The sequence below is a fragment of the Salvelinus namaycush genome, chromosome 32 (genome assembly GCF_016432855.1).
Source record: "Salvelinus namaycush isolate Seneca chromosome 32, SaNama_1.0, whole genome shotgun sequence".
Lineage (NCBI taxonomy): Eukaryota > Metazoa > Chordata > Actinopteri > Salmoniformes > Salmonidae > Salvelinus > Salvelinus namaycush.
This window is the reverse complement of record NC_052338.1, coordinates 30,732,636-30,759,912: the sequence shown is the minus strand read 5'-3', so window position 1 is coordinate 30,759,912 and position 27,277 is coordinate 30,732,636. Positions and strand designations below refer to the sequence as shown.

Here is a 27,277-nt window from a genome sequence, read left to right as displayed (position 1 = left end):
ACAGCCATTTTAATGATGGTGACGGTCATGTCCATGAAGTGGTTCTCGTCCATTCAGCTGTTGTTGTCCTCTGTGTAAGAACTCTCCAGGGTTGTGTTCATTAGATAACAAACAGACTGAAACAGAGAGGGAGGAAAAAATGGGCTTGTTGAAAGAGAAATGGTCATTTTAGTTTTCCGTTGCAAAATGTTTTGAAATACTTTTTGTTGCATTTCCTAATGAACATGGCCCAGGCTGTGGAACTATAAGCTACTGGTGATCATTCACACTGATAAACAAAGATACTTTTTGGGAGCTGTTTTACTACTAACTGACATAATTGTGTGCTTTTCTTGTGTGGGTGTATGTGTGTATAAGAGAGAAAGAGGAGTGAGAGAGGGTGTGATCTGTGGCCTACTGATATTTAATACATACAGAGAAACAAATTCTCTCTCCCATATAACACCATTCTAATCCCATCATGATAAAGGTCTTCTGAATAATTTAAATGTAACATATTCCCTTTTCAAAAACTGAACAGAAACAGTCCTGCAGCTTGTTGATACACATTAGTCTCGCCTCTATAGTTCTATAGCTCTAGATACAGCCCCTAGTTCCTTCTTATTGACCATGAAGGTCAATACAACAGCAGATGGCTTGGAGCAAATCTGGGATGAAACTATTTGTGAGGTTTTTGTTCCACACTGCCATCTGGTGGTTTTGGGTGGTAATACACTATGTCTCTGTCATTGTACACTGAGTGGACAAAATATTAGGAACACCTTCCTAATATTGAGTTGAACCCCCTTTTGCCCTCAACAGCCTCAATTCGACAGGCTATTGACTCTACAAGGTGTCGAAAGTGTTCCACGGGGATGCTGGCCTACGTTGAGTCCAATGCTTCTCACAGTTACGTCAAGTTGGCTGGATGTCCTTCGGATGGTGGACCATTCTTGATACACAAGGGAATCTGTTGAGCGTTAAAAACTCAGCAGCGTTCTTGACACCTGCTACCATACCCCGTTCAAAGGCACTTAAATATTTTGTCTTGCCCATTCACTCTCTGAATGGCACACATACACAATCCATGTCTCAATTGTCTCAAAGCTTAAAAATGATTTTTTTAACCTGTCTGCTTCCCTTCATCTACACTGATTGAAGTGGATTTAACAAGTGACATCAATAAGCGACCATATCTTTCACCTGGATTCTCTTAGTCCGTGTGGCTCAGTTGGTACAGCATGATGCTTACAATGCCAGGGTTGTGGGTTCAATCCTTACGGGGGACCAGTGCAAGAACAACGTAATGCTAAAACACATGTTATCCAGAGCGATTGCAACATCTGCTAAATGAAAATAAATCTTGGAAAGAGCAGGTGTTCCTAATATTTTGTACACTCTGCATATTCCAGGGCCAAACACACACACAAGTGAAGTGTCATTTGTTATGTTTTATTTGGCATCCAGACATACAAGTAAAGTAGATAAGCAGTTTGTGCAGACAAAGCATCATCTTCATCATCGTCAACCCACTAGAGTGAAGCGTGGCCGTTTTATTACTATAGCTAACCCAAAACAAGTGAAGTGCACAATTGGTGCTCAAATCCACCATGAAGATACACGTTCATGACTCATCATATATACATTAATTTAAGTGACCCTCACTCAACCCTTAATATTGTGTTCTGCAAACATACACAATGCATTCAGAAGCACCTGGGCTTAAATGATGAAATATAGGCGTGAAAACGAAAAGGTTGACTAGTAGAGCGCAGAAAGTTAACGGCATTGTGGGTCAATTTCCTCAACAACTAAAAGTGTTGAAGCCGCGAGGATCAACTGTTTTGATCCCGTACCTACCATGCTGTAACAGCGTGAAGCCAACCCGTGCACATGCAGATACAGCGTGCGACTGTGTGAGAGAAAAGTGTTGCATCTCACTCAGATGAATATCTGCGGTGCTGCTGCTGGCAATGTCATTTTGCTGAGTCAACCTTGTATCCAGCTCTACAGTCAACAAATGTAATACATTCAGTAAATATGGCACTTTACAAAACCAAAGCAGTTCATACGTTCTCATAGATTAACATATTGTAAATGCTTTCCTAAATACAGACCAGGCCAGACTGAAATGTTATCACAAATCCAATTAACCATTAAGACTCAAATCAAGGGCAGGCTGCTTTGTTAATGGTAATCTCCCACATTCCTCAAGGCAGCCATATTTAAGATGTCACACATTCCTCAAGGCAGCCATATTTAAGATGTACCACATTCCTCAAGGCAGCCATATTTAAGATGTACCACATTCCTCAAGGCAGCAATATTTAAGATGTCACACATTCCTCAAGGCAGCCATATTTAAGATGTACCACATTCCTCAAGGCAGCCATATTTAATATAAGATGTCACACATTCCTCAAGGCAGCCATATTTAAGATGTCACACATTCCTCAAGGCAGCCATATTTAAGATGTACCACATTCCTCAAGGCAGCCATATTTAAGATGTACCACATTTAGCAACACAGTGAGTGATGTCAAGTGCCCAGTATAGACTCTGAAGTTCCAGAACAGAACTCACACTAATCAAGTTGGTTCTAGAAAGTTCTAGGTTCTAGAATCCCAGGCAGGTTCAGTAAACCCAGACAAAGAGTGTAGCTCCAAAATGAAACACAACCGCTCCAAAAAATATTGAATGTACTGTATCATCGATAACTTCTGAACTATACCGGCAGGTGTTACCCTGCTCTATTCACTTTTAGTCATGTTAGTCCTCAGTACCATAGGCATCTTTAAACTTCTACAGACATTACTAAAAAAAAGTATGTTTCAAAATGAACCAAGGAAAGGAGATATCTATTATTCATATATCTATAGTACTGTATATCTATGTGGCCATTGGCACACATGTCCTCCTGACAACTTCTAAGCTTCTTATCCACCTCCTGAAACCTGTCCTGCCCTCCAAACATCCTTCTATGAAACAGTGACATTACTATTGTCTCTGACAGTGTGACACCAGAGTGGATCTAAGGATTCCTCGTGATCATGTTTTGGTACAGATAAAATGTGAAGGAAAAAAAAAATGGATGAAAAATAGATTCTCCTCTCATACCTCCTAAAAGGGGGAAACAACATTTACAACAAAAAAAATCCCAGATGTGTGTTCTTTATTAACAAGAGTGTAGTTGAACAATGCCCTGTCTTTGTGTGTCTCTTTCAGCATCTCTCACAACCTTTCTAATGAGAAAATAAGAGACGTCACCATTCCAGTTACAGACCAGATCAGAGGGGGCTGTTGAAGGCCTATCTGGCAGTCTCTATCAAATACTTTTTATCATACAGATAATCTGACAAACTATTTGTGCCCACAACGAGGTGGGAAACCCCCTTTCCTGAGAGGTATATCTGTGAAAAAGTTAATGATTAAACACACAAGTGAACAGCCCACTGCCTTACTGTCGTACTGCCTTATTGTCCTACTGCCATACAACCCTACATCTTTACTACTGCCTTACTGCCCTATTGTCCTACTGCCTTAATGTCCTACTGCTTTACTACTCCCTTACCGCCTTATTGTCCTACTGCCTTAATGTCCTACTGCTTTACTACTCTCCTACACCCTTACTGACCTACCGTCCTACCGCCCAACTGCCTTACTTTCCTGTCCTACTGCCCTATTGTCCCACAGCCTTACTGCCAGACAGCCTATTCTACTACCTTACTGTCCTACAGCGTGTCCTACTACCCTACAGCCTGCCCTACAACCTGTCCTACTGCCCTATAGCCTGCCTTACTGTCCTACTGCCTATCCTACTGCCCTACAGCCTGCCGTACAGTCCTTCTGCCTTACTTTCCTACTGGCCTACAGCCTGTCCTACTGCCCTACAGCCTGGCCTACTGCCCTAGCAGTTGGGTTAAATGAGGACAAGAGATTTTATTAGCCATAATTCATTCTTAATGGTGGAACCAAGGCTTTTCTTACAAAAGTTTTCACTTCCTCAATAAATCCATGCCATGATGTGACCAGTCGTCTTCCAGTAGGGGAGGACTTGCATCAGGCATGTATTTACACCAAATACTCACTAGTGTCCAAGGCTGTATGTATCATCACCAATGTATTCTGTAGTAAAAAAAAAAAAAAATTTGTTACAGAATTTTTTAATCAGAAGCCATCCCCTCACATAATGTAAATGCCAAAAATGTATTATCACACTATATATGGATATACTTTGAGAGTAGAAAAAAATAAAAAATACCATTCATATATCATTCACCAGTAGAGAAGTACACAGCATCCAGTGACTATCCTGTTTCAGCATTCCAAGCAGAGAGAAAATAGCCAAGTCCCTCACAGATACCAATGAGACAAGTGGTCCAATATTGACTTTGGCCCCACCACGCGATGCAGTGAGTGATATAGACCGGACGAAGAGTTAAGGCCTGCTGACATCATAATAGGAACCCATGCATCTGCTGCTGTGACCACCATTTCACACAGATCTGAATGCATTGGCACACCCTCTCGAATGTCAGAGTTGAGCACTATGAACTGCATGGAGGTCAGATTTAGATCACCCCCCTGTGGTTAAACTGTGAGAGAAGTGTGTGAGCAACACTGATCTGGGATTAACTCTACTCAGCTGTGCTCGACACCACATTACTAGTGCTATTCAGACAGAGATGGACACGGTTTGAAGATATCGGTGAGAGTAATGTTACCAAATAAATGGTATGAGACCGAGCCCATCACTTCAGGTGTTAGAGGACCATGCGTTCTCTAGTTATCAAATCTTAAAGTAGTACAGTGATTAAGAATAAAATGGGAAATTGAAGTACCCTCCAAAATACCTGTTCCAACTCAAAGACATGCAAATATAAGAGCTCTGTGCTATTAATAAACAGAATAAAGCACCCTTGGCTGTGACACATTCTATCCTTTGTGTGCCATGTATTGTCTTCTCCTTGTGCAGGTTCCTAAACCACGTCCATTCTAATACAAACACACAGTCATACAAACTTAAGTGTCGGTGTCAACAATATTTTCATCATTTTATTTATTTATTTTGGTTGTTGGATCTGTTGTGTGGGTTTGTAGCGAGAGGAGGTGAAGACGGGAGGTGTGAGTGAGAGTGAGAGAGAGTATAGTTCCAGCGGATGTCAATCTGGCTAGGGGTCAGGGGTGAAAGGTCAGGCTGGTCTCACTGGAGATGTTCTTCCTGGAGGGCGATGGGCGTGGCCTCTGGCTGTTTCTCCACGACAACAGACGGGTCAGAGGTTGCTGTAGAGGTCAACACGTCGCCAAAGTCACCCTGAGACGCCGCCGGGCTCATCTTGACCTGCAGGAGGAGGAAGACATACAGGTGTTGAATGAGTGAATTGATGAAGGAACCAATAAATGTATGAATGAATGTATAAATGAACTGACCGGATGAATGATTTACTTTATATTGTCTGTTTTGTTTTGATAAAGTTCTCCCCAAATATTGAAAGATACATATTTTATGGCTCCTCCAAAATGTACTGAGAAATTCTTCATCACGTCTCTCATCCATTACCTTTAAAGTCTCTACTTTCTCCTCAAACGACTTGAAGGTGGGTGTGTTCCTGTGAAGACAGTGACACCTGACGTGAGTAGAGAGGTACGAGGAGGAGTGATATCGCCCAGAGACAGGTGTGCAGTGTCTGAAACGGTACCCTATTCCCCTATATAGTCCATTACTTTTGATCAGGGCCCATAGTAGTGCACTACGTAGGAAATAGGCTGCGTCCAAAATGGCTCCCTAACAGACACCACACTCTTACATGAACACCACACCTAGAGGACTCTTGAGAAAGCAGAGATGAGACGTCGGAGGTCAGGGACATTGACACACAAAGGACACACATGTATCATCATTGTGTTCATAGGAAACGTTAACTAACCAGCCTGGATGGGCTGTCGGGTTAACAACTAGTGATTCTAGAGTGGCTACATTCCATCCTCTTCTATTCACAGATCACATAGACGACTGTCCAGAGGGTAAAACAGTACAAATACAAGGACAAGGAAATAACCACACGTTTTTATGGCAGCAAAGCACCTCAATCCCTATAGACTAGAGGGGTGTTGGCAGTGCCACCGTGACCTAAAGATACAACTCAGCAGTTTCCATAAAACACCTTCACAGTTCTACCATCCTGAACTTATGCCAGTTTTTCAAGTCCGCAATGCTACAAAACGTTGTTGCAAAAGGTGCCACAGAGGAGTAGAGGGTTCCAGAGCGCCGCGGTTTGGGTGTGTGTGTGTGTGTGTTCCCTTACCTCATTACAGGCATACTAGCAGAATGCTGTAGGGAGCGTATGCTATCCGACAGCATCAGAGAAGAGAGAGAGAGATTAGCGAAGAATGAGAATGCACCGCTGTTAGTGTAGAGAGGTACAGACACACATCCATACATCCTTTATTCCATGTGTCTATTATCCCAGTGATCAATCTATTATTGATGAGTGACTGTAAAGAGCATGTTGAGGTGACAGACATGACAACGTGGATCAGTTACCATAGCCCTGTATGGAAATGTAGGCTTACATAGACAACCATTCAATCACATGAAGCACTTGAATGAATCCTCACACAAACTCAAAAATCACCCCAGCACAAGTTACCCCATGCAGGAGAGAGTGCGAGAGAGAGAGAGAATAGTCATAAACACTACAGAGAGTAGGCAGTGGATTAATACACTCCACAAGACTGCCTGGAGAGTAATGATCTCAGCAGCATCCAAAATGACGTTGTATGAATTGGCTGACTAACTAGGCACTAGCGGGGACAGTCTTACCCAAAGGAATTGGAAATAGACTGCAATCTGTAAAGGCCAAGAATTGTATTAAAGACATGTACAAACAATGAAGATAAGATAGATTAGTACGTGTATTCTCCCTGCCTGACAATTCAGTCTGCACTCTATGCTTTATAGAAATCAGTAGCAAACTTCAGGGAGAAGCTTAGCTGACATTTATCAAAGCATCTTGCTGCAAATTCACCATTATTTGGATACGGGCTCCATGTTCATACAGTACATTCTGAAAGTATTCAGACCTCTTGACTTTTTCCACATTTTGTTACGCTACAGCCTTATTCTAAAATGGATTAAATAGTTTTCTCCCCCCCACATCAATCTACACACAATACCCCATAATAGAAAACTGAAATCGTACATTTATATAAGTATTCAGACCCTTTACTCAGTAATTTGTTGAAGCACCTTTGGCAGCGATTACAGCCTCGAGTCTTTTTGGGTATGATGCTACAAGCTTGGTCCACCTGTATTTAGGGAGTGTCTCCCATTCTTCTCTGCAGATCCTCTCAAGCTCTGTCAGGTTGGATGGGGAGCGTTGCTGCACAGCTATTTTCAGGTCTCTTCAGATATGTTCGATCGGGTTCAAGTCTGGGCTCTGGCTGGGACGCTCAAGGACATTCAGAGACTTGTCCCAAAGCCACTCATGTGTTGTATTGGCTGTGTGCTTAGGGTTGTTGTCCTGTTGGAAGGTGAACCTTCGCCCCAGTCTGAGGTCCTGAGCGCTCTGGAGCAGGTTTTCATCAAGGATCTCTCTGTACTTTGCTCGGTTCATCTTTCCCTCGATCCTGACTAGTCTCCCAGTCCCTGCGGCTGAAAAACATCCCCACAGCATGATGCTGCCACCACCATGCTTCACCGTAGGAATGGTGCCAGGTTTCCTCTAGAAGTAACGCAATTCAGGCCAAAGAGTTCAATCTTGGTTTCATCAGACCAGAGAATCTTGTTTCTCATGGTCTGAGAGTCCTTTAGTTGCCTTTTGGCAAACTCCAAGCGGGCTGTCATGTACCTTTTACTGAGGAGTAGCTTCCATCTGGCTACTCTACCATAAAGGCCTGATTGGTGGAGTGCTGCAGAGATGGTTGTCCTTCTGGAAGGTTCTACCATCTCCACAGAGAAACTCTGGAGCTCTGACAGAGTGACCATCAGGTTCTTGATCACCTCCCTGACGAAGGCTCTTCTCCCCCGATTGCTGAGTTTGGCTGGGCGTCCAGCTCTAGTAGGAGTCTTGGTGGCTTCCATTTAAGGATGATGGAGGCCACTGTGTTCTTGGGGACCTTCAATGCTGCAGAAATGTTTTGGTACCCTTCCCCAGATCTGTGCCTCGACACAATCCTGTCTCAGAGTTCTACGGACAATTCCTTCAACCTCATGGCTTGGTTTTTGCTCTGACAGGCACTGTCAACTGTGGGACCTTATATAGACAGGTGTGCGCCTTTCCAAATCATGTCCAATCAATTGAATTTACCACAGGTGGACTCCAATCAAGTTGTAGAAACATCTCAAGGATGATCAATGGAAACAGGATGCACCTGAGCTCAATTTCGAGTCTCATAGCAAAGGGTTTGAATATTTTATTTTTTCAAACATTTATAAAAATTGGTATTTAATCCATTTTAGAATAAGGCTGAAACCTATCAAAATGTGTAAAAATTGAAGAGGTCTGAATACTTTCCGAATGCACTGTAAATCAGCAGTACTAGCTAGTATTATTAGTTCAGGGATGTTAGTAGGAGAAATATCACATTTTATTCCAATGTGTCTCATTGGTGCTAATGACCAAGGGATGGGCCAGGCTGGGGTAGAGGTGGCTGGGGTAGAGGTTAGAGGTGGCTGGGGTGGAGGTTAGAGGTGGCTGGGGTAGAGGGTACAGGGTACAGGTGGCTGGGGTAGAGGTGACTGGGGTAGAGGTGACTGGGGTAGAGGGTAAAGGTGACTGGGGTAGAGGGTAGAGGGTACAGGTGACTGGGGTAGAGGTGGCTGGGGTAGAGGTGGCTGGGGTAGAGGTGGCTGGGGTAGAGGTGGCTGGGGTAGAGGGTAGAGGTGGCTGGGGTAGAGGGTAGAGGTGGCTGGGGTAGAGGGTAGAGGTGGCTGGGGTAGAGGGTAGAGGTGGCTGGGGTAGAGGTGGCAGGGGTAGAGGTGGCTGGGGAGAGAGTAGAGATGGCTGGGGTAGAGGTGGCTGGGGTAGAGATGGCTGGGTAGAGATGGCTGGGTAGAGATGGCTGGGTAGAGGTGGCTGGGTAGAGGGTAGAGGTGGCTGGGTAGAGGGTAGAGGTGGCTGGGTAAAGGGTAGAGGTGGCTGGGTAAAGGGTAGAGGTGGCTGGGTAGAGGTGGCTGGGTAGAGGGTAGAGGTGGCTGGGTAAAGGGTAGAGGTGGCTGGGGTAGGAGGTAGAGATGGCTGGGGTAGGAGGTAGAGATGGCTGGGTAGGAGGTAGAGATGGCTGGGTAGGAGGTAGAGATGGCTGGGGTAGAAGGTAGAGATGGCTGGGTAGAAGGTAGAGGTGGCTGGGTAGGAGCTAGAGATGGCTGGGGTAGGAGCTAGAGATGGCTGGGGTAGGAGGTAGAGATGGCTGGGGTAGAAGGTAGAGATGGCTGGGGTAGAAGGTAGAGGTGGCTGGGGTAGAAGGTAGAGGTGGCTGGGTAGAAGGTAGAGGTGGCTGGGTAGAAGGTAGAGGTGGCTGGGTAGAAGGTAGAGGTGGCTGGGTAAAGGGTAGAGGTGGCTGGGTAGAAGGTAGAGGTGGCTGGGTAGAGAGAGAGAGAGAGAGCAGGAGAGAGAGAGAGATAGCAGGTAGAGGTGACTGGGGTTGAGGGTAAAGGTGACTGGGGTAGAGGGTAAAGGTGACTGGGGTAGAGGGTAGAGGTGACTGGGGTAGAGGGTAGAGGTGACTGGGGTAGAGGTGACTGGGGTAGAGGTGACTGGGGTAGAGGTTAGAGGTGACTGGGGTAGAGGGTAAAGGTGACTGGGGTAGAGGGTAAAGGTGACTGGGGTAGAGGGTAAAGGTGACTGGGGTAGAGGGTAAAGGTGACTGGGGTAGAGTTGACTGGGGTTGAGGGTAAAGGTAACTGGGGTAGAGGTGACTGGGGTTGAGGGTAAAGGTGACTGGTGTAGAAGGTAGAGGTGACTGGGGTTGAGGGTACAGGTGACTCGGCTAGAGGTGACTGGGGTAGAGGGTAAAGGTGACTGGGGTAGAGGGTAAAGGTGACTGGGGTAGAGGGTAAAGGTGACTGGGGTAGAGGGTAAAGGTGACTGGGGTAGAGGATAGAGGTGACTGGGGTAGAGGATAGAGGTGACTGGGGTAGAGGATAGAGGTGACTGGGGTAGAGGGTAAATGCGACTGGGGTAGAGGGTAAATGCGACTGGGGTAGAGGGTAAAGGTGACTGGGGTAGAGGGTAAAGGTGACTAGGGTAGAGGGTACAGGTGACTGGGGTAGAGGTGACTGGGGTAGAGGTGACTGGGGTAGAGGGTAAAGGTGACTGGGGTAGAGGGTACAGGTGACTGGGGTAGAGGGTACAGGTGACTGGGGTAGAGGGTAAAGGTGACTGGGGTAGAGGGTAAAGGTGACTGGGGTAGAGGGTAGAGGTGACTGGGATAGAGGGTAAAGGTGACTGGGGTAGGGTAGAGGGCTTCTCTCTGGGGTATAAAAGAGCCTGTCTTTGGCGTGCATCTGAAATGGAACCCTATTCACTATATAGTACACTACTGTTGACCAGGCCCCTATATAGTGCACTATTTTTTTACCATAACCCCATTGGGTACTGGTCAAAAGTAGTGCACTATAAAAGGAATAGGGTGCCATGTAATATGTGTGCCTCACCTGACGTCCTCAAACTTCCTGCTGATAGCTGAGCCCATGTTGTTGAAGGCTGCTGTGGCCTTCTGACCGGCCACAGACAGGCCCTCTGACGTCTTCTTATAGCTGTATGAGTGAGAGGAGAAGGAGAAGGAAAGAGAGAGCAGGAAAGAGAGAGAGAGAGAGAGAGAGAGAGAGAGCAGGAGAGAGCGAGAGCGAGAAAGAGGGAGAGCAGGAGAGAGAGAGAGAGAGCAGGAGAGAGCGAGAAGGAGAGCAAGAGAGAGAGAGAGAGAGAGAGCAAGAGAGCGAGAGCAAGAGAGAGAAGGAGAGAAAGAGCGAGAAGGAGAGAAAGAGAGAAAGAGAGAGAAAGAGAGAAAGAGAGAGAAGGAGAGAAAGAGAGAAAGAGAGAGAAAGAGAGAAAGAGAGAGAAGGAGAGAAAGAGAGAAAGAGAGAGAAAGAGAGAGAAGGAGAGAAAGAGAGAGCGAGAAGGAGAGAGCAGGAGAGAGAGAGAGAGAGAGAGAGAGAGAGAGAGAGAGCAGGAGAGAAAGAGAGAGAGAGAGCAGGAGAGAAAGAGAGAGAGAGAGCAGGAGAGAAAGAGAGAGAGAGAGAAGGAGAGAGAGAGAGAAGGAGAGAGAGAGAGAAGGAGAGAGCGAGAAGGAGAGCAGGAGAGAGAGAGAGAGAGAGAGAGAGAGAGAGAGAGAGAGAGAGAGAGAGAGAGAGAGAGAGAGAGAGAGAGAGAGAGAGAGAGAGAGAGAGAGAGAGAGAGAGAGAGAGAGAGAGAGAGCAGGAGAGAGAGAGAGAGCAGGAGAGAAAGAGAGAGAGCAGGAGAGAAAGAGAGAGAGCAGGAGAGAAAGAGAGAGAGCAGGAGAGAAAGAGAGAGAGCAGGAGAGAAAGAGAGAGAAGGAGAGAGAGAGAAGGAGAGAAAGAGAGAGAGAGCAGGAGAGAGAGAGAGAGCAGGAGAGAGAGAGAGAGCAGGAGAGAAAGAGAGAGAGCAGGAGAGAAAGAGAGAGAGCAGGAGAGAAAGAGAGAGAGAGAGGAGAGAAAGAGAGAGAGAGAGCAGGAGAGAGAGAGAAGGAGAGAAAGAGAGAGAGAGAAGGAGAGAAAGAGAGAGAGAGGAGAGAGAGAGAAGGAGAGAAGGAGAGAAAGAGAGAGAAGGAGAGAAAGAGAGAGAGAGAGAAGGAGAGAGAGAGAGGAGAGAGAGAGAGAGAAGGAGAGAGAGAGAGAAGGAGAGAGAGAGAGAAGGAGAGAGAGAGAGAAGGAGAGAGAGAGAAGGAGAGAGAGAGAGAGAGAGAGAGAGAGAGAGAGAGAGAGAAAGAAAGAGAGAGAGAAAGAGAGAGCAGGAGAGCGAGAGAGAGCAGGAGAGCGAGAGAGAGCAGGAGAGCGAGAGAGAGCAGGAGAGCGAGCAGGAGAGCGAGAGAGCAGGAGAGCGAGAGAGCAGGAGAGCGAGAGAGCAGGAGAGAGAGAGAGAGCAGGAGAGAGAGAGAGAGCAAGAGAGCGAGAGAGAGCAGGAGAGAGAGAGCGAGAGAAGAAAGTGTATGTACACATTAATTCCCTGACTAGTCAGCATGTAAGAACCGACTCTGCAGAACAGTGTGTGTGTGTGTGTGTGTGTGTGTGTGTGTGTGTGTGTGTGTGTGTGTGTGTGTGTGTGTGTGTTTGTTTGTACAGCCACGTACGCTGTAGAGGTGGTGACCTCTTGCCAGCTCTTGCTGAGGTTCTGTTTGAGCTCGTTGAGAGGAGTGATGCCCAGCTTCCTCTTGATGTCTGCCAACTGGTTCTCCTTAGTTGCCAGCACCTGAGACAGAGTCAAGATCTCATCCTCCACCTTCGAGAGATATGGAGAAAGACAGGGAGACCTGATGAGACGTGGTGGGAGAAAAGACTAAAGAAACTCTTTAGGTCTAAGGAAAGGTTACCCTGAGCAGCTCCTCTCGTAGCTCCTCCTGCTCCTCCTCTGTCAGGGTGGGGATGGAAGGGGACACGGTCACTGACGTCACTGCATCCTCCCCTATTTCTGGGATAGAGTCTGGTCTCACAGCACCTGGAGAGAGAGAGGGAGGGGGGAGAGAGAATAGAAGAGAGAGAGAAAAGGAGGGGGAGAGAGAGAGGAGAGAAAGAGAAAGGGGACAGAGAGAGAGAGGAGAGAAAGAGAGAGGAGAGAGAGTGAGGGGAGAGAGAGTGAGAAAGAGGGAGGGGAGAGAGAAAGAGAGAGGGGGAGAGAGCGAGAGAGAGGAGAGAAAGAGAAAGGGGAGAGAGGAGAGAGAGAGGGCAGAGAGAGAGAGAAAGAGGGAGGGGAGAGAGCGAGAGAGAGAGAGAGAGAGAGATGAAGAGGGAGGGGGGAGAGAGAGAGGGGGAGGGCAGAGATAAAGAGGGAGGGGGGAGAGAGAGAGAGGGATAAAGAGGGAGGAGAGAGAGGGGGGGAGGAGAGAGAGAGGGGGGGGAGAGAGAGAGAGGGAGGAGAGAGAGAGAGAGAGAGAGGGGGGGGGGGGAGAGAGAGTGGGGGGGAGAGAGAGTGAGGGCAGAGAGATAAAGAGAAAGAAAGAGTTAAGAGAGACATCCTCACACTCAAAGGGTTTCCTGTCCTCACATGGCAACATCAGCTGTCAACCTGAGTAGTATCTCTTATTCTGAAGAGGAGGAAGATGATGAAGACATAAAGAAAAGATGGTCCACAGGGGGTGGATGATGGGAGTTGGAGGACCAGCTAGATTAAGACATAGCCTCTGAAGATGGACACTAGCCCAGGGGGACGCACACATATACCCAAATCTACTTGGATGTCTGACACTGAGCTTTGAGCAGCCAGTCAGGGCTGTACGCTGTAGGAAAGACAACACATGAATAACCTTTCTGGACGGAGCCATTCTGAGGAAGTAGGAGAGAAACAGAGGTAGTTCAGAACAGAGCTGTCAATCAACAAGACACACTGCCAAGTGGAATAACAACGCAAATAACTATGTAAATACTAGGTAACTAATATACTCTACTGTCAATATCACATTCTGTTGATTTTTTTATTCTTTTATTTCACCTTTATTTAACTAGTCAAGTCAGTTAAGAACAAATTCTTATTTACAATGACGACCTACCCCGGCCAAACCCTGCCCTAACCCAGACGACACTGGGACAATTGTGCTCCGCCTTATGGGACTCCCGATCATGGCCGGTTGTGATACAACCCGGGATCGAACCAGGGTCTGTAGTGACGCCTTAGACCGCTGCGCCAATCGGGAGCCACTGTCCCTAACTTCCTCTGATTGGCGAAATCTCGTGTTGGCCTGTGCAGTGTGAATCATGGATTTGATACACTACATGACCGAAAATATGTGGACACCTGCTCGTCGAAATCATTCAATTAAAAAAAATATATATTATTATTATTTATTTAACTAGGCAAGTCAGTAAGAACAAATTGTTATTTACAATGACGGCCTAGGAACAGTGTGTTAACTGCCTTGTTCAGGGGCAGAACGACAGATCTTTACCTTGTCAGCTCGCGGATTCGATCCAGCAACCTTTCGGTTACTGACCCTACGCTCTAACCACTAGGCTACCTGCCGCATTAATATGGAGTTGGTCCCCCCCTTTGCTGCTATAACAGCCTCCACTCTTCTGGGAAGGCTTTCCACTAGATGTTGGAACATTGCTGCAGGGACTTGCTTCCATTCAGCCACAAGAGCATTAGTGAGGTCGGGCACTGATGTTGGGTGTTTAGGCCTGGCTCGCAGTCGGCGTTCCAATTCATCCCAAAGGTGTTCGATGGGGTTGAGGTCAGGACTCTGTGCAGGCCAGTCAAGTTCTTCCACACCGATCACTGACAAACCATTTCTGTATGTACCTTGCTTTATGCACGGGGACATTGTCATGCTGAAACAGGAAAGGGCCTTCCCAGAACTGTTGCCACAAAGTTGGAAGCACAAAATCGTCTAGAATGTCATTGTATGCTGTTGTGTTAAGATTACCCTTCACCGGAACTAAGGGGTTTAGCCCGAACCATGAAAAACAGCCCCAGACCATTATTCCTCCTCCACAAAACTTTTGTTGGCACTATGCATTCAGGCAGATAGAGTTCTCCTGGCATCCACCAAACCCAGATTCGTCCTTCGGGACTACCAGATGGTGAAGACCACATGCTAACCATGTGTATGTGACAAATAAAATTTGATTTGATTTTGATTTGATTTGAAGAGTGATTCAGTGTCTCCTGACCCCTCCTGTCTCAGCCTCCAGTATTTATGCTGCAGTAGTTTGTGTCGGGGGCCAGTTGGTTATATCTGGAGTACTTCTCCTGTCTTATCCAGTGTCCTGTGTGAATTTAAGTATGCTCTCTCTAATTCTCTCCTTCTCTCTTTCTTTCTCTCTCTCGGAGGAACTGAGCCCTAGGACCATACGTCAGGACTACCGGGCATGATGACTCCTTGCTGTCCCCAGTCCACCTGGCCTTGCTGCTGTCCCAGTTTCAACTGTTCTGCCTGCGGTTATGGAACCCCTACCTGTCCCAGACCTGCTGTTTTCAACTCTTAATGATCGGCTATGAAAAGTCAACTGACATTTATTCCTGATTATTATTTGACCATGCTTGTCATTTATGAACATCTTGGCCATGTTCTGTTATAATCTCCACCCGGCACAGCCAGAAGAGAACTGGCCACCCCTCATAGCCTGGTTCCTCTCTAGGTTTCTTCCTAGGTTTTGGCCTTTCTAGGGAGTTTTTCCTAGCCACCGTGCTTCTACACCTGCATTGCTTGCTGTTTGGGGTTTTAGGCTGGGTTTCTGTACAGCACTTTGAGATATTAGCTGATGTACAAAGGGCTATATAAAATAAACTTGATTGATTGATTGATTGATCACTCCAGAGAACGCGTTTCCACTGCTCCAGAGTTCAATGGCGGTGAGCTTTACACCAGTCCAGCCAACACTTGGCATTGCGCTTGATGATCTTAGGCTTGTGTGCGGCTGCTCGGCCATGGAAACCCATTTCATGAAGCTCCCAACGAACAGTTATTGTGCTGATGTTGCTTCCAGAGGCAGTTTGGAACTCGGTAGTGAGTGTTGCAGAAGATGGATGATTCAGCTTCAGCGGTCCCGCTCTGTGAGCTTGTGTGGCCTACCACTTCTCGGCTGAGCCGTTGATGCTCCTAGAGGTTTCCACTTCACAATAACAGCACGTACAGTTGACCGGGGCAGCTCTAGCAGGGCAGAAATTTGACAAACTGACTTGTTGGAAAGGTGTCATTCTATGACAGTGCCACGTTGAAAGTCACTGAGCTCTTCAGTAAGGCCATTCTACTGCCAATGTTTGTCTATGGAGATTGCATGGTTGTGTGCTCGAATTTATACAACTGTCAGCAACGGGTTTGGCTGAAATAACTGAATCCACTAATTTGAAGTGGTGTCCACATACTTTTGTATATATAGTGTATTAGGACCTCTGATCCTATATTTGTTTCCTATAATTGATTAGGATTATATATATATATAAAAAACTGTTGCTATGGTTACAGAAGTTGACATACAGAATCACAGCTGGCATGGGTCTGTGGTTGGTACCTGTTTGGATGATGGTTGATTGTCCCAGTACCTTATGGTTTCGATTGCCATTCATGAAAGCATGAAGAAATGTGGTTGGAGCTACTTGATACAAAACCAGTGATGAATCTGACTTAAAAGAGATGGAATTACCTTATTTTCCTTAGTGTGGTCGACCACACTATCACCTCCTCGCCTCCCCCTACATTCCTACAGCCAGACACTAGCATCTCCTCCTCACATTCCCAACATATTTCCAGACTTGATAGATGACAAATCATAGACTGTTCTCTCTAGTATCGCATGGCAAGCAGTGCCGGAGCTCCAAGTCTAGGACCAAAAGGCTCCTTAACAGCTTCTACCCCCAAGCCATAAGACTGCCGAAAAAATGTATCAAATGGCCATCCGGACTATTACATTGCCCCCCCCCCCCCCCCCCCTCCATTTGTTTTTACACTGCTGCTACTCACTGTTTATTATCTGTGCATAGTCACTTCACCCCTACCTACAAATTACCTTGACTAACCTGTACCCCCGCACATTGACTCGGTACCGGTACCCCCTGTATATAGCCTCCACATTGACTCTGTACCGGTACCCCCTGTATATAGCCTCCACATTGACTCGGTACTGGTACCCCCTGTATATAGCCTCCACATTGACTCGGTACCGGTACCCCCTGTATATAGCCTCCACATTGACTCTGTACCGGTACCCCCTGTATATAGCCTCCACATTGACTCGGTACTGGTACCCCCTGTATATAGTCTCCACATTGACTCGGTACCGGTACCCCCTGTATATAGCCTCCACATTGACTCTGTACCGGTACCCCCTGTATATAGTCTCCACATTGACTCTGTACCGGTACCCCCTGTATATAGCCTCCACATTGACTCTGTACCGGTACCCCCTGTATATAGCCTCCACATTGACTCTGTACCGGTACCCCCTGTATATAGCCTCCACATTGACTCGGTACCGGTACCCCCTGTATATAGCCTTGTTATTTTATTGTGTTACTTTTTATTTGATTTTTTACTTTAGTTTATTTAGTAAATATTTTCTTCACTCTATTTCTTGAACTGCATTGTTGGATAAGGGGCTTGTAAGTAAGCATTTCACTGTCAGGTCTACACCTGTTGTATTCAGCATTTCACTGTGAGGTCTACTACACCTGTTGTATTCAGCATTTCACGGTAAGGTCTACACCTGTTGTATTCAGCATTTCACTGTAAGGTCTACTACACCTGTTGTAGTCAGCATTTCACTGTAAGGTCTACTACACCTGTTGTATTCAGCATTTCACTGTAAGGTCTACTACACCTGTTGTATTCAGCATTTCACTGTAAGGACTACACCTGTTGTATTCAGCATTTCACGGTAAGGTCTACACCTGTTGTATTCAGCATTTCACGGTAAGGTCTACACCTGTTGTATTCAGCATTTCACTGTAAGGTCTACACCTGTTGTATTCAGCATTTCACTGTAAGGTCTACACCTGTTGGTATTCAGCATTTCACGGTAAGGTCTACACCTGTTGTATTCAGCATTTCACGGTAAGGTCGACACCTGTTGTATTCAGCATTTCACGGTAAGGTCGACACCTGTTGTATTCAGCATTTCACGGTAAGGTCTACACCTGTTGTATTCAGCATTTCACTGTTAGGTCTACACCTGTTGTATTCAGCATTTCACGGTAAGGTCTACACCTGTTGTATTCAGCGCATGTGACAAATAACATTTGATTTGACGAGAAGAAAACTAACTACGTAACACCGACAGGTACTGCTGGATAAATTATACTGTCAAATCAAAAAGGATACCCTGAGTGGTAACACTTTATTTGAATGATACCTACATAAGGACTTCATAACCCATACATAACACATTCATAACCCATACATAACACACTCATAACACACTCATAACCCATTCATAACACACTCATAACCCATTCATAACACATTCATAACCCATACATAACACATTCATAACTCATAACCCATTCATAACACATTCATAACCCATACATAACACATTCATAACACACTCATAACCCATTCATAACACACTTATAACCCATTCATAACACACTCATAACACATTCATAACACAAATGAAATTATTGTGACAACGGAAGTATCAATTTGCGGTTGTTGACATAAGCATTTATGAAAATTCTTATGTAGGCTACTGTTTACGTATGTATTATATGATGTTGTTATGCAGTTCTTGTGTAGGCCCTATGTAGGCTTCAAAGTGTTACCAGCTGGTGTTTGTTAGCTACTGTCTGGAGGGCTGTTCAGGATCAGGACTAAACAGGATGTACTATTCCATCAATCCATCCTTTTTGACTTGAACAGTTAGTTCCAGGGTAAGGGACAGGAAGTAAGACGAACAACAGAGTGAAGAGTGACTTTCTCACTAATAGGCTACAGAACAGACTGGCTGGTCTCAAGAACAAGTATTAACAAGCAGAAGCATGCTCATCAATGTCGCTCAAAATAGCGTCAATCTAACAGAAATGTACCCAGTTTGGAAAATCACATTTCCATGAGAGAGAAAACTGTGTAGATCTATGCTTAATCAAATGAGATCAAATGCTCAAGATATTTTACACTCTCACCTCTTCCTGACCTCTCCTTTTCTATTGTCTCTCCTCCCTCCTCTTGATGACAAGGCAGTGCCACTCAGGTGTCAGCGGTCCAGGTCTCCATACTGCTGACAGTGACAGATCTGTGTAACCTACACCCTCATCCCAGATCATGGGGGTTTCTACCTTACATGGCCTTGGTTTCTGTACTGACAACAGGCTCACTTCCTATTTAACTAACTCTCTCAAACCAGGAAATTCACTGAAATTGAATCAATTTAAAAGTATATTATTTTTAATAACGTTTTTTCTTCTTCTTCAATGCATGATTTTTCTAGCCTTTATCACACACACACACACACACACACACACACACACACACACACACACACACACACACACACACACACACACACACACACACACACACACACACACACACACACACACACACACACACACACACACACACACACACGACTGCCAGCATAGTTAAGAGTCACTTAAACTCTTTGTTATTCATTCTTTGACTAATATTTGTTTAAAGGGATTTGCCTATGATACCATCTTTGTAGAGTATTTCTCATGGCTTGACCAAGCTCCTGCGATGCCAATAAACCGCTCTAGGTTTGACTAAACCACTTTAGGTTTGAAACCATTCTAGGTTTCTTTCTAGGAGTGTGTTCATTGTGGGCTTGTCAGAACTAAGTCTGTTTGACATCTGCTCCAAACAGACCCTCTTACTCAACAGGTCAGGATGTGATGGCAAAAGTACGCAGTCACACACACACAAACGCCCCCCGCCCACACTCTCACAAATCAAGGAACTCAAATGATCCATCCCCCTCTCTCTCACATGACCCCCTCCCACCCCCTCTATCGCTCGTTCCCTTTCCAAACACCCTATAACAAATACAAAGTTCCTCACTCACTCCCCCACACACTGCTCTGGTTACCTCTGGCTCTGACAGTCACTTGCGGTGAGCCCGGTGGTGTAACATTGAAGCTGGGAGACAGATAGAGGTAGCTGCTATTCACCCCTTGCTCAAAGTCAAACGGAGACTTGTATTCCTGCTCCAGAGGGTCCATGGCTGTTGCCTGGATGGGTTAGGTGGCTGGCTAGCTGGCCGGGCTCCCACTACAACGCCTCATAGAACCCCGCTGCTGCTGCCACTAATTGCCTGCATGTGATAGGGCGCATGCAACTAGGGCACAACTCACTCACTGCTCTGATTGTCCTCTCCTGTCTCCTGGTCTGGTAGCGCACGGCACTTCTGTTGTGTGTGTGTGGCAGTGTTACGTGACAGTGTGTGTGTGTGTTTTGTGACAGTGTGTCGTGTGGGTTATATGTCAGTATGTGTGTGTTGCAGTCGGACACACACACACACACACACAGCTCCAGCCAAGGCTAGCCTCCTAGCCTGTCCGTCTGTCTCTGGGTCTGTCCGTCCGTCCGTCTCTGGGTCTGTCTTTCTGCTGCAGGCTCATATGACAAGCAGCCTGACAGGGAGGCCGAGGCGGCATCACTACAGCCGTTCTGTGGTGTTAATGAATTACCTTTCCCCTTCGCTCTCTGCCGACGCTGCAATCACCAACCACCACAATCACAGTCAGTCACCCGGTAACTAGGCTTGTCTCTTGTAAATAATCGCAAAGGCCACTGGTGGATTGCTGCCATCCACAGATTCTGATTCAGCACGAATCAGGAGGTTTTTAAAGTAAAAGAGCATGAAGCTGCAAGGCTAGCTAGAGTTTATGGCGTGCAGGAGCTCTTCTGTGATAATTATACCAATCTTCCAGCTCCAGTATCCAGCCCTGGTCACTCTCCCCCTCCCCTCCCCTCCCTCCCTCCCTCCCTCCCTCCCTCCCTCCCTCCGTTGCACACCCCTGCCATCTAAGAAAATACGAGGTTCCATTTGTCGGTTGGTCACATGACAAGCTCAGGCCCGGGATAGGGCAGGCCCGTGAGATGGAAGCAGGCGTAATCTGCAGTGTCCCAGATTATAGCAAGTTGCTAATCCAGTTCAGACTGTCCAGCTTGGAGCTACACTGTACTGTTACTGAACAGAGAGACCAGGGAGCTAGGCTGTACTGTTACTGAACAGAGAGACCAGGGAGCTAGGCTGTACTGTTACTGAACAGAGAGACCAGGGAGCTAGGCTGTACTGTTACTGAACAGAGAGACCAGGGAGCTAGGCTGTACTGTTACTGAACAGAGAGACCAGGGAGCTAGGCTGTACTGTTACTGAACAGAGAGACCAGGGAGCTAGGCTGTACTGTTACTGAACAGAGAGACCAGGGAGCTAGGCTGTACTGTTACTGAACAGAGAGACCAGGGAGCTAGGCTGTACTGTTACTGAACAGAGAGACCAGGGAGCTAGGCTGTACTGTTACTGAACAGAGAGACCAGGGAGCTAGGCTGTACTGTTACTGAACAGAGAGACCAGGGAGCTAGGCTGTACTGTTACTGAACAGAGAGACCAGGGAGCTAGGCTGTACTGTTACTGAACAGAGAGACCAGGGAGCTAGGCTGTACTGTTACTGAACAGAGAGACCAGGGAGCTAGGCTGTACTGTTACTGAACAGAGAGACCAGGGAGCTAGGCTGTACTGTTACTGAACAGAGAGACCAGGGAGCTAGGCTGTACTGTTACTGAACAGAGAGACCAGGGAGCTAGGCTGTACTGTTACTGAACAGAGAGACCAGGGAGCTAGGCTGTACTGTTACTGAACAGAGAGACCAGGGAGCTAGGCTGTACTGTTACTGAACAGAGAGACCAGGGAGCTAGGCTGTACTGTTACTGAACAGAGAGACCAGGGAGCTAGGCTGTACTGTTACTGAACAGAGAGACCAGGGAGCTAGGCTGTACTGTTACTGAACAGAGAGACCAGGGAGCTAGGCTGTACTGTTACTGAACAGAGAGACCAGGGAGCTAGGCTGTACTGTTACTGAACAGAGAGACCAGGGAGCTAGGCTGTACTGTTACTGAACAGAGAGACCAGGGAGCTAGGCTGTACTGTTACTGAACAGAGAGACCAGGGAGCTAGGCTGTACTGTTACTGAACAGAGAGACCAGGGAGCTAGGCTGTACTGTTACTGAACAGAGAGACCAGGGAGCTAGGCTGTACTGTTACTGAAGAGAGACCAGGGAGCTAGGCTGTACTGTTACTGAACAGAGAGACCAGGGAGCTAGGCTGTACTGTTACTGAACAGAGAGACCAGGGAGCTAGGCTGTACTGTTACTGAACAGAGAGACCAGGGAGCTAGGCTGTACTGTTACTGAACAGAGAGACCAGGGAGCTAGGCTGTACTGGGTTCCCGAGTGGCGCAGCGGTCTAATGTACTGCATGTCAGTGCTAGAGGCGTCACTACAGACCCTGGTTCGATTCCAGGCTGTATCACAACCGGCCATGATTGGGAGATCCATAGGGCGGCGCACAATTGGCCCAGCGCCAATCCGGGTTAGGCCGGGGTAGGCAGTCATTGTAAATAAGAATTCGTTCTTAACTGACATGCCTAGTTAAATAAAGGTTTAAAAAATGACATGTTAAATGACATGTTACATGTTACTGTACAGACAGCTGCGTGTGGAAAGAGCCGTAGCCTTGATGTCCTGCCAATGCAGTGAGCAAGTTACAGAAGCTCATATATCATGCCCCCAGGACATTCTAGTACAATAACAGGGGAGGTTACATTTTTTGGGGGAGGTGGTATGATATTCGTTCATCTGTAACTTTCTCACTCATCATTATTCACAATTCATTCAGGATTATTCGTAATCATGGTAGCATCCAGATTAATGTATTAGTGTTTAGAAATGTATTCTATTCTTATTTACAATAAAAGTGACTACAAAATAAAAGTACATTATTTACCATTTATTTCTATTGGGCACAAAATAATCGAAACAAAACAAACAGTAAAGGCATCCAACAAATTTGTAGTCACAAGCTTGATGGTCACCGCATGCTATGAATATGGGACCAAATACTTAACTTACTACTTTCAGACACATACAGTGCCTTCGGAAAGTATTCAGACCCCTTGACTTTTTCCACATTTTGTTACGTTACAGCCCCCTTACGTGTTTTAATGTACTCAATCTACACGCAATACCCCATAATGACAAAGCATAAACATTTTCGCTAATAAAAAAATAAAAATGGAAATATCACATTTACATAAGTATTCCGATCCTTTACTCAGTACTTTGTTGAAGCACCTTTGGCAGCGATTAGAGCCTTGAGTCTTCTTGGGTATGATGCTACAAGCTTGGCACACCTGTATTTGGGGAGTTTCTCCCATTCTTCTCTGCAGAGCCTCTCAAGCTCTGTCAGGTTGGAGGGGGAGCGTTGCTGTACAGCTATTTTCAGGTCTTTCTAGAGATGTTCGATCGGGTTCAAGTCCGGGCTCTGGCTGGGCCAGTCAAGGACATTCAGAGACTTGTCCCGAAGCCACTTCTGCATTGTCTTGGCTGTGTGCTTAGGATCGTTGTCCTGTTGGAAGGTGAACCTTCGCCCAAGAGGTCCTGAGCGCTCTGGAGCAGGTTTTCATGATTGGTGGAGTGCTGCAGAGATGGTTGTCCTTCTGGAAGGTTCTCCCATCTCCACAGAGGAACCCTGGAGCTCTGTCAGAGTGACCATCGGGTTCTTGGTCACGTCCCTGACCAAGGCCCTTCTCCACTGATTTCTCAGTTTGGCTGGGCGGCCAGCTCTAGGAAGAGTCTTGGTGGTTACAAACATTCCATTTAAGAATGATGGAGGCCGCTGTGTTCTTGGGGACCTTCAATGCTGATGATCAATGGAAACAGGATGCACCTGAGCTCAATTTCGAGTCTCAGAGCAAAGGGTCTGAATTCTTATGTAAATAATATATGTTTTTTAGTTTTAATAAATTTGTAAAAATTCAAAGAACCTGTTTTCGCTTTGTCTTTATGGGGTATTGTGTGTAGATTGCTGAGGATTTATTTTTATTTAATCCATTTTAGAATAAAACTAACGTAACAAAATGTGGAAAAAGTCAAGGGGTCTGAATACTTTCCTAAGGCACTGTAAGTGAATTTGTCCCAAAACTTTTGGTCCCCTAAAATGGGGGGACTACGTACAAAAAGTGCTGTAATTTGTAAACGGTTCACCTGATACGGATGAAAATACCCTAAAATTAAAGCTGACAGTCTGCACTTTAACCTCATAGTCATTGTATAATTTCAGTAGTGAGCCAAAACATAACAAAAATTGTCAGTGTCCCAATACTGAGCTCACTGTATGTGTCCGTGATACTGATAGCCTATACAACACCTGAGCTGGTGTACAGTACAGGCCAGGGTTTCCGTTAAGAAAATGTGGCGCCGGACATTTGACCAGCAGCATTTAAAATTTACCCGACATTTGAGAAATTTACCAGACTCATATGCATTGGGTGCATTACCTGATAAGGGCGTCCACCCAAGGTGCTCAAAATGACAGGAATCACATTTAGATTATGCTAATTTATATTAAAAGAACATGCAACTCGAGGAATTCTTACCGAATTCCGATGCGCATTTGAAGATTTATTTAAACTTTTCCCTCAGCCAACAAGACGAGTAACGAACAGCAAAAGCACTAGCCTATGTCAATCTACTATCCCACCTAGTAGACTAGTTTACATGTTCTATTGGTCAGCTTGTCGTTCTGTGCGAGAAAGAAATAGCCTTATCCAAATAAACTCTGGGACAGTTGTGCGATGATAGATCCCACATTCATACAACCAGTAGACCAATGAGGCTGACTTTGTCTTGGTAAGGGACATATGTCCTAGCAACCATGGGTGTTGGATTTTGAACTATATAAACTAGCCTGCACGGTTTCCTTTGTAGAGAATAGGGACCAGTGGGATATATGAAGCAGAGAGTCTGTTACAGTATTGCAAGGCTGTGATCGAGTTTGGTAACAATGAGGCCTTACACTGCTTCCAATCAGCAAGTTCCTCACTGACTGACTGACTGACTGACTGACTGACTGACTGACTGACTGACTGGCTGGCTGGCTGGCTGGCTGGCTGGCTGGCTGGCTGGCTGGCAGGCAGGCAGGCGCACACACACACACACACACACACACACACACACAAATATAAAAATCAAGAACAGGTTAACCTGGTCTCTTCATTCTCTCTGCAGTCAGTGAGAATCATTTTATAGGTCCCGGATGTTTGTTTTCCTGACTGGTCCTTGTTGGCGGGCTGCCAAAGCATGCATCACTCAATAAGATGACATTACAGAACAGCCTAGAGACACGCACGTAAACAAGCCTACATGAAAATACACAGCAAAATTCAGTCACGGGTCATCTTACAGGGAAAGCACCCTGTAAGCTGAATAGACACACTTCCTACCCAACTAGTATAACTGTACACTTGTTTTACCATTAGAGGAAATTGAGTAATAGACTAACTGTTTTTGAATCCATGCAGCTTCTCCATTTAGGCATAGATTATCTTCTTGATTCAACCCAAGTTGTGGCTTCCCCTCCACAACCCCGCCCACACAAAACAGCAGCCATCATGGTCAGACTGGAACAAAGACGTTCTTTAAGTGTTTAATACACCACAGCCTCTAATCCATTAGTAGATTATTACAGACGCACAGTGTCACATGATGGTGGTGAGGCCCAAACAGGAATCATCAGTGTCACATGAACATGATGGTGGTGAGGCCCAAACAGGAATCATCAGTGTCACATGATGGTGGTGAGGCCCAAACAGGAATCATCAGTGTCACATGATGGTGGTGGTGCCCAAACAGGAATCATCAGTGTCACATGAACATGATGGTGGTGAGGCCCAAACAGGAATCATCAGTGTCACATGATGGTGGTGAGGCCCAAACAGGAATCATCAGTGTCACATGATGGTGGTGAGGCCCAAACAGGAATCATCAGTGTCACATGATGGTGCTGGGGCCCAAACAGGAATCATCCGTGTCACATGATGGTGGTGAGGCCAAAACAGGAATCATCCATGTCACATGATGGTGGTGAGGGCCAAACAGGAATCATCCGTGTCACATGGTAGTGGGGCCAAAACAGGAATCATGGGACATTGGCTGGCTGGAAGACGACTCTCTAGCCCAGACCCAGCACAGCTGTGGCTAGCCAGTCAGTCATTGGAAGGAGGGAAGCCAGACAGTGTGGAGACAAAGAGGCCAGGGATTTCTCCACACCAAAGGGGCACATCAACCCATGACCATGGGACACTGGACACAGCCAGGGGGACCATGTGACACTGCAGAGTGGTGAGCCCTGCGATTTCAAATTTTATGATGGTGGCTCATCACCCCATGGTAACCTTACTAGAGAGGTTATACTGAAGAACTTCAAGGGTAAGAGGGGAACTTTCATTGGGCTTAATATATATGTTGGTGAGGTAATCTATGAGCTAGAATTCTGTTGCAGCTGCAGGTTCCTCTTCAGGCCCTTCTTAGAATTCTGTTGCAGCTGCAGCTTCCTCTTCAGGCCCTTCTTAGAATTCTGTTGCAGCTGCAGCTTCCTCTTCAGGCCCTTCTTAGAATTCTGTTGCAGCTGCAGCTTCCTTTTCAGGCCCTTCTTAGAATTCTGTTGCAGCTGCAGCTTCCTTTTCAGGCCCTTCTCCTTCGGGATCTTCCTGCCCTACATTACTATTTTTTTACAGCCAGCCCCCTGGTTCCCCCCCTCACTGTAATGTTAGTGTTCCCCCAGCCATCCCAGGCCCCCTGGTTCCCCCCCTCACTGTAATGTTAGTGTTCCCCCAGCCATCCCAGGCCCACTGGGCCCCCCTACAGCTGACTAATGTTAGTGTTCCCCCAGCCATCCCAGGCCCACTGGGCCCCCCTACAGCTGACTGTAATGTTAGTGTTCCCCCAGCCATCCCAGGCCCACTGCGCCCCCCTACAGCTGACTGTAATGTTAGTGTTCCCCCAGCCATCCCAGGCCCACTGGGCCCCCCTACAGCTGACTGTAATGTTAGTGTTCCCCCAGCCTCCCAGGCCCCCTGGTTTCCCCCCCTCACTGTAATGTTAGTGTTCCCCCAGCCTCCCAGGCCCACTGGGCCCCTCTACAGCTGACTGTAATGTTAGTGTTCCCCCAGCCTCCCAGGCCCACCTACAGCTGACTGTAATGTTAGTGTTCCCCCAGCCTCCCAGGCCCACTGGGCCCCCCTTTAATTTACAGCCAGTCGACAGCCCGGCCAAATCTCACGCTCTGCTGGAAAATTCACAAAGAAATAGACCCTGTAATGAATTCACAATGGCAACAGTTTACAGCACGGTGTCCATGGAACCCTGTACAGTAATCCTGTCCATGGAACCCTGTACAGTAATCCTGTCCATGGAACCCTGTACAGTAATCCTGTCCATGGAACCCTGTACAGTAATCCTGTCCATGGAACCCTGTACAGTAATCCTGTCCATGGAACTCTGCACAGTAATCCTGTACAGTAATCCTGTCCATGGAACCCTGTACAGTAATCCTGTCCATGGAACCCTGTACAGTAATCCTGTCCATGGAACTCTGTACAGTAATCCTGTA

The 27,277-nt window shown here is 46.4% G+C and overlaps 1 protein-coding gene across 2 annotated transcripts in view; it reads right to left on the bottom strand.

Moving 5' to 3' along the window:
- Nucleotides 1-3,134: 3,134 nt before the first annotated feature.
- Nucleotides 3,135-27,277, bottom strand: part of LOC120027009 (tumor protein D52-like) — a 34,610-nt gene continuing 10,467 nt past the window's right edge. The window contains exons 2-6 of one of the 2 annotated variants that reach the window (XM_038971851.1): nt 12,529-12,653; nt 12,289-12,437; nt 10,637-10,738; nt 5,540-5,588; nt 3,135-5,320 (exon numbers count right to left, since the gene is read on the bottom strand). In XM_038971851.1, the coding sequence (XP_038827779.1) occupies nt 5,183-5,320; nt 5,540-5,588; nt 10,637-10,738; nt 12,289-12,437; nt 12,529-12,653 (563 nt within the window). In that variant the 3' untranslated portion in view covers nt 3,135-5,182. Of the gene's footprint in view, nt 5,321-5,539; nt 5,589-10,632; nt 10,739-12,288; nt 12,438-12,528; nt 12,654-27,277 lie in introns of those variants that run through there. The other variant, XM_038971852.1, reaches the window with a different exon arrangement.